Source organism: Agelaius tricolor, unplaced genomic scaffold (assembly GCF_023055355.1).
Source record: "Agelaius tricolor isolate 1412-34295 unplaced genomic scaffold, bAgeTri1.0.p SCAF_13, whole genome shotgun sequence".
Classification (NCBI taxonomy): Eukaryota; Metazoa; Chordata; class Aves; order Passeriformes; family Icteridae; genus Agelaius; species Agelaius tricolor.
The window spans coordinates 2,955,339-2,969,007 of NW_027269273.1; the positions used below are offsets into that span (position 1 = coordinate 2,955,339).

At 41.8% G+C, this 13,669-nt stretch overlaps 1 protein-coding gene across 3 annotated transcripts in view; it reads left to right on the forward strand.

Moving 5' to 3' along the window:
- TET1 (tet methylcytosine dioxygenase 1) overlaps nt 1–13,669 on the forward strand; it is a 77,397-nt gene that overhangs the window by 28,329 nt on the left and 35,399 nt on the right. For all 3 annotated transcript variants that reach the window (XM_071438404.1, XM_071438405.1, XM_071438403.1), the window contains 3 exons: nt 4,306–6,823; nt 7,973–8,063; nt 8,665–8,758. In XM_071438404.1, coding sequence (XP_071294505.1) covers nt 4,306–6,823; nt 7,973–8,063; nt 8,665–8,758 — 2,703 coding nt within the window. The remainder of the gene's footprint in view (nt 1–4,305; nt 6,824–7,972; nt 8,064–8,664; nt 8,759–13,669) is intronic.

A 13,669-nucleotide genomic window follows, 5' to 3' on the forward strand; every position in this document is an offset into this window, starting at 1 on the left:
CTGGGCACCCTGCTCCTACTGCAGCCTTGCTGCTGCTGTCTGCATTATTGCAGTAGTCAGACATGTCATGTGGTCAGAGATAGAAGCTTATTCTTAGTTGTATTACTGTATCTGCCTTTAATAAATAAAAAAAAAATCCAAGAACAAAATATAGCTGTATTCAGGAGGTGACCTATAGCTTCCACAGCACTCCCCTTCTATCTGTCTGTTCTAACCAGTGCATGGCTTCCTACATAGCACTGGCATGAGCAGCTGCCTCTCCTTGTTGCCTGTCCTCTCCATGTCTTATCTCCCTATCTCAGGGCATCATCTGTCTGTTGGTCCTGTGCAGTGCAGGTCCTCGATTCTGCTGAATTTCTGCATGAAGTTCTACATGTACCAGGGAGCAGAGAGCAGGAATAAATGACAGAAGAGTAAATTGCTGCTGGTCAGCTGGGTGGTGCTTTCTTGCCTCTTGGTGGGGCAGTGATACCTGACTGTTGGACCATGATCCATGTTTGAATGTTAGATTAAATACATTTGGGGCCTTTTCCAAACAGTTTTTCTGAAGCAGCACTTACAGTATATTGTGGTTTTGGATCTCTGAGGAGCTGCCAGCTCTGTCCCAGCTTGGAGGGCCATGTGGGGCTGGCTGTGTGGCTGCAGACACTGCAGCAGGATCCAGGCTTACCCATGGCCCTGCAGCTTGCAGGGCCTTCTCACCCACTCATCCTTTTGTGCTGATGGATGTTGTGACCCTGGAAGAGCTGTCTTTTGGGTCATCTCAGTTTTGGCACAAGCAGGGGGTGCAAGTATTGTTTGCTGTGTTGGGCACTGGCTTCACATGGGACCTGAGCAGAATCTTACAGGGAGGGCTGGTTGGGGGATTTGGCACTAATTGTTGTGTAACTCATCAAGACTTGCTTGTAGAGGCATTTTATCAGTAGTTGGACAAGGCATCATCTGTTATTTCTTGTTGATGAGAGTAATTGGTGGTGGTGGTGTCCTTCAGTAGAGTGTGTGTTGTTATCATGTGGAGCTCTGAAATGACACACAACTAATGGGCTGCTTGCTGCTCAGCTCTGGAACTATCTTTGGGCTAGCTTAAGCATTGCCTTCTGATGGGGAGTTGGTGAATTCTGCGTTACCTCAGGGGCATCGTGTGTTGAAGGAGAAGTTTTAATAGTAAATCCAACTTCAGAATGTCAATTGATTTGCTGTAAGTGGCTCTAGGTGTGTGCTGGAAGCATTAGCTCACAGAGGAATTTTTGTGTGTATATATATGAGACAGTATTTGGTTGAAGTTCAGTAGAACAGCCGTGGCCACAGAGGCTCTGTGCTTCCAGTCCTAATGGCACAAAGCAGCTCAGAGCCTGAGCTGGAGCATGATTTGTTAGTGCCTGGTGTCTCCTGGCAGAGTAGAGCTCTCCTTAATGAGAGAGGAAACTGCTGCTGTTGATCTGCTTTATTCTTCAGCTTTTCATTGCATTGTGTAAAAGCCTCAGAACCAGATCACATCTGTGCTTACCTCCTGTGAATGTTATCACTGTGCTCGGGGTTGTGATATCCCTGTCTGTACTTTTCACTGGGTTTTTCAAGTCCTGTTGCAGGTTCAGGACTTGAGCATTGATTGTTCCTAGCTCGAGGGGAAGAATCAAATGAGCTCTGTCCCTGGTAGTGTGTCTGCACTTCTCTGGGGTGGGAAATACTGACTTCACATGCTAACAGACTATCCAGGGGCCTTTCCTGTTTGTGAGGGAAAAGAAATGTATCTTTTAGTATCCACTGCAGTTCAGTAAGAGGAGATAAAGCAACACAGTGCTCCCAAGGCAGAGTTTAATTAAAACAATAACAGCTGATTCAATGACAATATTTTGTCTTCATGTGGAAAAATAGAATATGAAATAACTAACTCATGCCAGTGATATGATTCATCTGGGGTTTTTTTCTTCCTCATTGCATGTGGGCAGCTTCTAGTAATGTTAGTGGAAAATATGAAGTATGAAGAATTTATTTTTTTTAAGCAGTTCTACCTTTGCTGCTGGGATCACTGGAGTTCTGTAGGACACAGCACTCTACCTGTGCAGTTCTAGCAGATCATGGAATATCCTGTGTATTTCTGAGCATAGCAGTGCTTTTTGATCAGCTAAAGTATTTTATTGAGGAACAGGCTCGTTGGGAGGACTGTGGTGACACTTTGTACTGAGTGCTGTCAGTGGGTTCTGTATCAGATCTTCTCATCTCTGCTAATTGTGGATGAAGCCTCTTCCTTCCCTGTGCCTCTTATTACTCCCAAATTACCAGACTTAAGTTATTAGTTTCTTCAATGTAGTGAACAATTCCTATAATGATGAATGGAATACAAAATGTGGTGTTGTGTTGAAAATGTGCACTTGATGGGGAATTAGTTTTCATCTATTTGATTTTATGTCCACAGCCTCCTCATTGTCTGATTAAATAATTTTAATAAAAATTTTACATGGTTGGGAATCTTCTAGATTGGTAGAGATGTTAGATGTACTTTTGCTTAAGAAAGAGCAACAATTCTGCTTCTTTCTGAAGTGAAGGCAATTGCAATTCAGTTTTTGTGCAGGTATAGAATTGTGGGGTTTTACTCTTTTATGGTGGACCCTTAAAATATTTTCTGGTACAGTGACAGAGACCTGTGTGATGCATTTACCCCTGCCAGTGACAGAGTGGTGGAACCTGTTCAGTTTTTGTGGATCCCTTAGAAAGTGCTCAGTGCCCTCCTGAGTCTGGGAATCACTCACAGAAAATCACCAGGAACCAGAGGAGCTCCAGTTCACTGACCATTAGTGAGGATCTGGGGCTACTGAAAAGTCATTAATAAGGAATCTTTGTGTGTCTAATACTGACTTAGCTGCACAGGTGTTGGACATGTTTTTACAGATTTTGTGAGAAGTTAGGATGCCTCTCAGAACATCTAGGATGTGCTGTGGATTCCTGGGGTTGTGTTTTATCAGTTCCAAGGTGACCACTGAGCTCCAGATGGAGCTGCTTTGTTTGGTCTGGGGATTTGTGACAATTCCATCTGATGGTATAATTAATCATAAATCTATTTTGCATTTATTTTCCCGAGTTTTGTCAGAAGTCCATGCCTTTGTTGGTATGAGCACAGCACCATCTCTGAGTTAACTGAATGGTTCATAGTGGTGGGATTTTCTGGCCACTGTGAGCTACTGTGCCTGCACAGGATTAATTAGCCCCATGTTGCTGATACTTGATTTGAAAAGCAGTCCTGGTTTTCTTTTAAGTATAGCTTAAGGTTACAGGGGACTGAAGAACTCTTAAATCAGATAAAGGAACAGCACTATCTCCTGTGATTTAAAATTATTTTTAAAGGAAATTTAATATGAATAAAATCTGAATAGCGTAAGAAAAATTGGATTCCTGCCTTATTTACTGTTCTGCATAAGTTTCTGCCTTAATTAGTTTTCTTTTTACTTTGTATAACTCCTTACTTCATATCCATAATGCTATCTTAAAGTATATATATATATATATTCTTTCCAGGGCACAATATTCTGATTCTGTCTAGATTTTGACCTTGCTTCAACCACATGAACTGTATAATATCAGTGAAGATAAAGAACATATTTAACAAAACATTAAAATGTAGCATTTACTAAAATACAGTTTTGAATAGCTTACATGAGAGACTGTGGAGAAACCTGGAAATTTCCATCTAAATACAGAAGCTAAACAACTGTTTAAAGAGTAACTTCCAAGTGAACTGATGTAAATTGGCTTTCTATTCATTTCTGCTCAATGAAATTAAGGTTTGTAATTAGTTAAGGACTTGAAGCAAGAATGGTTGGTTTTCAGGATTAGCTAGAGTATCCAACCAAGTGGTGTTGGTTAAGCCAGTTTATTGGTCTAGCCAAATGAATGTGATTATGCCAAATTACTGCTGAACTTTGTAATATAATCCCTTGGATTTCAGTCTTACTTTTAACGTAATTTTTTTACCCTTTTTTAATCTGCTCATGCAAATTAATTCAAAATGGAATGCTTACATTTCATTCTAAATGCTAACATCCTTTATCTGACTATTCATTTCATTAGTCTCCCTTCCTCCTCTGTCCTTCAACAGTGGGGGAAAATAGCTCTAAAAATGGATAGGGTCTTTAGCCTTCGGGTTATTTTATAACTTCCTGTTTTGTTTATTTTCCAATGTCTGTGCCTAATTAGGATATTCCTTGTGTCTGTCCAAGTAGGGTTTAATTGCTGTAAATATGAAGCTTCTTATTTTTAATGTGCTTTGAACAGCTGTTACAACAAGGGTTTTTTATTGTTGTTTTATAGGCAAATTTAGAAAACAAAGCAGTAAATGGCCGCAGACCAGAACTCATGGAATGCAGTATATGTGGTCATGGTGAAAAATACAGGGTGAAGACAAAGCAAGCAGTACCCATTGAACATGTGCAGTGTAAGGAGAAGGAGAGCATGACTGGCTTGGAAGCAGAGAAGTGGGCACATGCTGAGAAGCCATCCTTTGGTGCCCACGTCAACGGTGGCATCCACGCAGCCGTGACGGGCACCCCACACTCGAAGCTCGCCGAGCACAGCCACAGGGCAGCCTCTCCCTGCCCCTTCCCCGAGCCAAAAAAACCCTCGGTGCACACCATCAGAAATGGCATCAACACCCTGCATTATTCACCACCAGAAGCAGTTGCTTCCCTGAACAATGTACCTGCAGAGGAAAGGACAGACTTGACAAGCAGCTCCCACATGCAATGGCCAATGGGTGGCACTCTGAATAGCATTGTAAGCACTCTGACAAGTGGCACTGGCTGTGTTCACCCAGAAAACCAAGGGAATGTTTTAATGAAAGAGGAAAACTGCACCTGCAGCATCTCTGAGTATTCTGATCAGTCAGTTTTGCAGACAGGTTCCAGCTTGGATGTGCAAGAAAGCTTGTGTTGTCCTCTGCTGCCTGAAGGGGAGCTGCAGGCAGGGAAGGATGGCTTTACAGTACCAAGTGTGGAGACACAGCCTGAGAATACTGCACTCCAGCCCACTTTCTTGTCCCTGATTAAAACCAGAAATTTAACTCTGGAGCAGGTTGTAGCTATTGAAGCTTTAACACAATTATCTGAAGCTCCTTTAGAAACAACTTCACCAGCTAAAAGTGAAAGTATTGAACATACAGGAGAAACAACTTCCAACTTGCTCCACAGTTTTAAAAGGGATATCTCATCCTCCTTTACATCCTCTGCATTACAAGAAATCAAAGACACTTACTTACAGAATGAGCAACAGCTCTTGGCTCACTGCACTCACTCGCAGAAGCAGCTCCCTAATAAGGCAGTGTTATACAATGGCCAAAGTTCAGTGTCTGAATTGTGTGATAAACCTGCCAATCCAGCTGGGGAGATGTATAATTTACAGTTACCCTCAAGAGATACCAAAACTTTATCTGACCTAACATCTGGTGCAGCATCGTTTTCGGGATACGATTCCAACAAAAGTTGTGCTCATGAGCCAGTCACCCTCACAGGGTTCTGCAGTGCTTCATGTGATGTGCAGCATACAGGGAACAACTTGGAAGCTCCTGGCCAGCTGGAGCAAAAGCCATCGTGTAGTGATTTGAAATTGGAAGGTGGTTCTTTGATTAAAGAAGGAGGAATTCACAGCCAGGATGAAGAGGATGTGGCTGCACAGCTAACTCAACTGGCAGCCCTGATTGAATCAAACCAGGCGAATCCAGAGCAGAAGAACAACATAAAGGCATCACTGCTTAATCTAATATCACATGAGAGGCAGCCAAAATATAACCAAGAAGTGTTGCAGAAAAAAGAATCTGTATTTTTTAGGCGTAATTATAGTTCCTTACTGTTAAAGCAAAAGCAAGCAACCAATAAGAAAGGAAATGGTGTGCCATGGAAACCGAGACACAAAAAGAAGCCTCCAGAAGCACGCTATCAACAAAATAATCCAAACCAGCTAGAGCTGTTGTCATGCCAGCATAGTGAATTGCAGGACATTTGGATATCATCAAAACTGCATAAGCTTGGTCAAACCATGCCACAGGACTCCAGGGTAGCTCCATCTGAAAAAAAATCTCCGAGAACCAAAGTACAGAGAGCGCTCAGTCAAAATACTTCAGCATCACAAGAAAAAACTAGATTATTTCTTCCACAAGCACAGATAAAATTCCACAGGTGTTTACCTGAGGCACCGCAGGAGAAAAAAAAAGACAGGTTTTTTGGCTGTGAAGTGGTGAATGAGCAAATGAAAACTGTGGGCTCCAGTGACCCACTAGGTGCTGATCCAATGAAAAATGAAGTTGCTGCACGTAGCCAACACAGCGACCTGTCCTCCCGTAATCCTCTGGCTGGTTCTCAGCTGAAAACAGCATCCTTGTTGAAAAGACCAACTGAAAACCTACAGATGTTTACAGAAAAATGTAATTCTCAGGTACAGCAAACAGCAAATGTCAGTCAGGCGCATCCTTTGCCACCAAGTTTTAACCGGTCTAACCTGAGAGCTAAGGAGATGTGTAGTGAGAACAAAGCCCATGTTCAGCAGGTAGATCCGAAGTGCCAGGTGCTGCCTGTTCCCTGTGCTGGGGCCCAGGTGCCAGCTTCTGCTGAAGCTCTCAGGAATATGGAGTGTGTGGGTGAGGTGACCGTTCTGACATCAACCAGATTGGGTACTGACCACGCCCCGAGCACAGGCGACTCAGGGTGTTCCCCAGCAAAAAACACGCTCAGCAGTTTCCTTGAATCACCTATGAAGTTTCTTGATACCCCTACAAAAAATTTAATAGACACACCTACCAAAAAAGGACAATCTGAATTGCCAACTTGTGACTGTGTTGGTAAGTGGTTTTGCTAACTTTTGCCTGTACATTTCAGATGGAGGTGTGCTCACGTTGCTTCCTCTAATGTGAGGAAGTGTATGTGACAGCTGTTGCACAAGAATCGGTGTTTCACCAGTAGAAGACAGGAGGAAATTATCTTTCCCCTCTTTGCAACTTTTGCTTGGTGTTCTTTGGGCCTGCAGAGCACAGCAAAATTGAGTTTTGTACTGCACCTGGCAGGTTTAAATCCTCCACTTAAATTTAAACCTGGAGGAAGGGGAGTTTTTCTGTCTGCTATTGCTGACTTGTGCTTTATATGCACCTACCTGCATTGTTTCAGGTCATGAATTTGATGGTCTAGAACTGGTTTGTACCTGACTGGGCTGGCAGCAGTGTCCCAGTGTATTGTTCTTGTTGCTTAAAAATCTGTTAGACAAGCAGGAGAGCATAGCTGGGGGTGGCCTTGCTCCTGCCACTGTCAGTCCTGATGGCTTGGAAGAGTCCAGGCCCAGGGCTCCTGACACCTCTGGCCACATGGGAGAGCTCAGGTGCCTCTGTTGCAGCAGGAGATGGCAGAGCCAGCTGGGCATGGAGGGCTGTGCAGACAGGGCTTGGCTGAGGGTGTCACACACGCTGTGGGGTCACTGTGGAGGCACCCAGGGGGAAGGACAGGTCAGAGCCTCACAGCAAATGGGCTGCAGGCAGATCTTCACCTTGGCTTGCATGCTCTGAATCCACAGAGGGCTTCTTTAGAGGTCTGGGTTATGCTTTCTGTTCTGTAGGATATGACTGTCAGTTAATTTATTTTACTGCCCTCAATTCCTCTTTGTCTGAAATTAATTAATAATGTTCCTACCAACAAGGATATTAGGAATTTTATGTAGTCACTACATGCCAGCTCCTCTAATGAAAGTTTTACAGCAATGTTTTGCATTCTTTAATTAGGGTTTTACTTTATAACACTAAAAAAATGCTAGCAGAATCATTGGAGCATAAAATAATTTCAAAGTGTCTGAAGAGAAAAGCCTGTCATATTCTTTATTCAGGCTCAAACTTTGTGTTCTAATTTAATTAGAAGGCATTTCCATAAACTGCTTCTAAGTTTACTTTTAATGGGGTAAATAAATTTTTGGATGTGCCAACATAGTTTTCTTTACCTGTTTACAGAGCAAATTATAGAAAAAGATGAAGGCCCCTATTACACACACCTCGGGACAGGACCAAGTGTTGCTGCTGTGAGAGAAATTATGGAGAACAGGTGAGGAAAATTCAGCTTTTAATGTCATTGCATTTTTGACTGTCTAAACAGGGAAGAAGTAGAGCTCTAAGAAAGGAAGTGCTGTGTTTAGCTTTGTTTTATTGCACTTTTGTCAGTACTCATTTGTGAAGTGTTTTCTTGTTCAGATGTGCATGAGGTGAGCATGAGCACTGCAGGTCCAAACTCGTGTGTCTTTTCTGAGCCCAGGGCTGGAGGTCAAGTGCAGTGTGTTCTGAGGTGCCCTGGAAGTCAATAGGAAGGACAGAGATCAGCAGCTGGCAGAGTAAGGTTTTCTGGTGTCCTACCTGTAAAGAAGCTGTGGCAAACTGGAAAAAACAAGGTCATAATAGACTGATTGCACTAGGATTTATATGCAGATAACATTTCCTTAGTGGCAGAAGTTTGTCAGAAGAGAGATGTCAAAAACTACTCTTGCAAGTAGGGTTTTAAAGTAAAAGGATTTTTTTTTTTTGCTTTATAAATACTTTGTTTTTCTTCTGTTCTAAGTAAAAATAAATTCATTAATCTTTTATTGAAAATGTTTCATCTTTTAAAATTGCCTATAGTAGCTTGTTTTAGTCATGAACTTTTTTCAATGCAGGTATGGAGCAAAAGGAAGTGCTGTAAGAATTGAGGTGGTGGTTTATACAGGAAAGGAAGGAAAGAGCTCTCAGGGGTGTCCAATTGCCAAGTGGGTAAGTTTTTATATTAAATCAATAAAGTTGTTTTGTGTGGCTTCAAATGATGTGTAGTCCTTGACCTCAAATCTAATCTGATCTTGAATAAAGATCTGATTTCTAATTGATTGAAAAGTCTGCCTGAATGATGAAGGAAAACAATTTTTCTTTTTTGTTTAAATTTAAGGTATGGTGCTGTGTGTTGTGTACTGTGGTTTGAATGAGTGTGAAAGGGAGAGGCTTAACAGAGCTAGCAGGGATGAACAAGGGTTGAAACACCCTGAGAGTGTCTGAGAGCTGGAGTGTTCTGTGAAATATGTCATTGGGAATTGGGAAAGAGAGAAAAGAAGAGATGGTTGCTTGGGGGAGTTGGAAAACTGTCTGGGAATGTTTTTAAAAACCCTTCTCAGTTGCATGACCACTTGAAGAAAAGAGAGTGATGGTAGAATTTCAGTCTCATATGCCAAGGGATTCATTGCTATTTTTGAGGAACTGAACTCAGTATTTGAAAATGTAAATGTTATGATGATAGTTTTCACCAAAGTCTTGTCTCACATTGCTTCATAGGAGCCAGGAAATGAGGTAACAGACACAAGCTCCAGGAGAGAGCTTGGAAAGAATTGATTGTCCTTAATCTTTGCTGAAACCACTGAGGGAGGTAAAAAGTAGACTGGAAATCTTGTAAACTGAGTTTTGGAAAATAATGAAAGAACTTGGTTGTTAAAAGAAAAAAATGTATTACTGTATTTAGGAATTTCAGAGTTGATTGAAAAAACACTGAAGGTAACTGTACAGTTGGTAGGGTAGTGTTTGTAACTGTGTGCCAAAATAAGGTTATTGCATATTGTGTGTGAGGGAATTTGCATGTTAAACATTTACTGCTTGTGCTTGGAACAGTCAAAATGTGTTTCTTATACTCAATACATAAACTGTTTTTTCAGAAGGGAATCACATATGTGCTTGTGCTTCAGTTAATATTTAATACCAAATCCGGTATCCAAGAAAAAAAAATTAAACTAATTTCATAAGCAACTGCCCCAAAAAGAATGGAAAGATTTTTCTCAGTGCTTCAGCTCAGTAAAACACTTAGTTTTAACAGAGGACAGGAGCTAGAAATTGTACCACAGACTTGTGAGCAGCTAAAAGGAGGAAGGCATTTAAAGCTAAGCTAAATCTTACCTTGATTTTCCTGTTGCCAGTATCAGCATACTGTGTGTTGTGTAAGGCAGAAAGGGCAGCACTGATGGTTGTGAGCATGGCTGGAGGTGCCCACAGGAGTGTGCAGTGTGACAGTCAGGAATCCCTGGGGGTGCCTGTGGAGGGGCTGCTGTGAGCTGGGGGGACCTGCTCTCCAGTGAGATTTTCACCACTTGTATGTCCAATGTTTGGGAGGCACAGCTTGAATGTTCATTTAGCTGAAATTCTGGGGAGCAGTGACTTTGTCTCGTGTGGGCTCACACCTAAAGGGGAAGAGTGTTCTTCCAAGTCTGCTGTTGTGTGTGACTGCTCAGGACAGGACAGGAAAGGGAATCCCTGACAGCTGTAGAACTGTTTCATCTTGTATAAGATCCATGTTTTGGTTCATATTCTTAATGTGTTGCATTAATTTTTCTAGGCAGTGCTGCTTCTAATCCTTTTATGGAGCATATTTGGGTTTTGGCTATAAGCAAAGAAACTGGATGGTGAGATTTGTTTCAAAGTGGCTGGAAAAGGTTTGCTGTGCTCTTTGATAGCTGCAGCTGCACAGGGACTTGCACTTACTCATTTCCAGTGTCCTTTGGAACAGACTCATTTCTGCTCTTGCCCTTAGGGGTCCCCAGGGACTCTGCTGAGAGCACTGGGATGGAGCTCTGCTGAAGCAAACAGGATAAAAGAATGGAACTTACCTGTTGATCACATTAAACTATTTTTCCCAATTAATTTTCCCTATTTCCACTAGGTTATTTTATCTTTTTGGTTTATTAGAAATATTTTAAAATTAAAGGAGGCTTTCTGAAATACCTGTGTCCATACATTCTTCTGTTAATGACTCTATTCCATAATATTGATTTTCTCCTAAGTTATTTTCTCTTAAGTGACACCCTGGTGTGTTAAACACCTTCTGGGACAGACTCTTTTCTTAGATTTCAGGTTGCCATAAATTTGCAGAATTACTTCTTTCACTCTTTTAATACCAAGCATCTCTTTTATACAAAAGAGATGTATTTTTACAAATACATTATATTTTTACAATACATTTTGTATTGTATATTTTACAATACATTCTATTTTACAATACATTCTATTTTTACAAAACATCATACATTTTTAATGTATTATATTTTAGGGTGATACTTTTCCCCTCTGCACATGAACAAAATGCTCCTATTAGTTAAACATTTTCAGTAAATATTGCCCAGGGTTGGAAACCTTGTGCCTGTTCAGTGTGTAGGTGTCAGGCTGACACCCACATGGACTGGGGATGAGCTTCTGATTGTTTTCACTGCATGAGGCAGCAGCAACATTGCTTGACCTTTGATGGGAGAAGGAAAAACCCCAAATTGTGTTGTCTCATTGGTTTGTCAAAACAGAATGAATAGAGTTTTGCCACAGATTTCTAATGTGTGGATGTCTGTGTAGATGACAGGTGTGTGTCAGAAAATAAAATAACTTCCCATCCTGGGACACTTGCTGGGGTAGGTGGATGCTTCCTTCTTTCCTGTTAGGATTTCTTGTGCTTTGTGCAGCTCATCATCCTGCTGTGTAGTATTTTAGAGAAAAGGAAGCTCTGAAGGTCTGCAGTGACTGCCTGTCACCCTGAGCAGCCTGTTTGTGTAAGGACAGGTTTTGTGTTGCTGTTTGGGCATCCCCAGAGCAGCCAGTGGTGCCTGCACTCACTGTCCCACTGTTGGCTCAAGAGCTTCAGCTGCTAACACGTGTGCTGGGGTTTGGTTTTCTCCTGCTCTGGGTAGGGTAAATTCACAGTTACCTCAGTTGATGGGAAAGGGTTGATGAATTAGTGAGTGGTTCATGAGCAGCTCACTGTAGGCATCTCATCCTGCAGCACTGAAGCCAAAGACCCATCAGTGCTGACCTCACAGGGGGCTGAGATTTGGGATTAAATCCATTTCCTGTGGGTTCCTTCTCCTGATTTCAGTGGATGTTGACTTGGATCACCTAAGGTATCATTGCTATCTATCTTTTGCCTTCATTTGGAGTTGCAATACAATCTTTAAGGCTCCAGCTCTGGGGGAAAAAAAAAAAAAAAAAGAGGGAGAATAAATGACAAAAGCCCTCCAGGCCAGGCTGAGGTTCTTTTTGCCAATGTTGTGTCTCTGTGGCTGATCAGTAGCACCAAGGTGGAAGAGCAGGGCAGATGCCTCCCAGAAGACTCACTTGGTTTGCAGTAATTCCTGGAGGCAGTGTTTGTGTGTTCAGTTGCCTTACATAAATGTCATCTTCTTCTCCCTTTCCTTCCTGTTCCCTTATGCTGGAAGTTACAGTGCAGGCAGTAATGATTTCAGCCAGTGCTCCACTCCCAGTCACTCCCTGCAGTTGTTTTTGCTTTTTCACTGCTGCAGAGCAGTGATTTGGCATTTCTATAGCGCTTTCCATCCTTCTGCCAGAGTCTCATTCCTGCATGGTAATGCCCAGCTCAGAGCCCTTCTCTGTCCAAAAGCAGAGCCACAGAAATGCTGATTTGGGAAGTTGGAGCTGGCCCTGTGCATCAGCATTCCTGAGTGATGCCTGCCTTGCCCACACAGACAGCCCATGTGATGTGATCATGGCTTCAGGGGTTTCTTCCAGGGCTTTTTCCAGAGCTGAGTCCTCTTGGGAATCTTCTGGTGATAAGGTGTTAAAAATCAAAACTGCAGATCACATTTAATGCTGCACTTGTTTCATCCTTGAGTTTCTTTTGTGGGCATCATCTCATCTGAACTTGGCAAATTCCTGCTTTTTGGGGGCAGGGAATGGGGGTTTGGGTTTTGTGGGGTTTTTTTATGCTTGTCCTCTAAGCACTTCTGTCAGGGCTTTAACTTCAGGAAAAAATTCTTGTGTGTCCCTGTGAAGCTTTTCTGACATAGGAATCTTTCCAAACTCCTTGTTTGTGAACATCTGAGCTTTATCTTCTCTGAATGCCTTTTTTTTCCTGTTTGTTTGTTTGGCTGGTTGGTTGGTTTTGGTTTTTGGGTTTTTATTAACAGTTGGATGATCTGTTGACCTTTTAGATTCTGTTACACTGGTGGTAGCCCTAATTTCTTTGAAAATAGAGTGTTATGGTGCTTTTATACCTTTTGGAAGTTGTTTCTTAGACTCTTTCTTTCGTGGACTGTTTGCCTTTTTTGAGTTTTTTATTTATAGCTTGACAGATCCTTAATTTTTTTATGTTGGCTGTTTATTAGTAGGCTGTATAACAAAAATAGGGGTGGAATAAAAACAGATAAAAGTCCTTATTACAGTCCTGTACAAATGCAAACCTGGTATCAGCCACTAAAAGTAATGTTTTTTAAGTAATGCTTAGATAGCCCACTGTTATAATCAAGATTTTCTAGATCACTGAACCGGTAGGAATTTGTAACCAAATGCCAGAAACTGCATTTTGTGAAGTGCTGAGTGACACTCAATAACAATAAACTGTTCTATAGATGCAGAGCTGATTTTTTTTTTCAGTTTGCTAGTTTGGTTTGAGTTGAGAAAGTGAGAATTGAGAAAGTGAGGAAATGGGGAAGTTAGTCCTGCTTTGACTCTCTGTTACTGTTAGTATTAACAATATTGTTATTATTATTACAGTATAGTTAGTTATTAATTATATTAGTAATCCATTGAAGGAGAATGGCTCTGTGATGGTTATTTCTGTTCCTGCCTGGCACTTCAGGGCTCAGGAGTTCTGGTGCAGCCCTGCTTGGCAGGGGATGGTGAAGCTCTCATGTAATTTGGAACATGACTGGG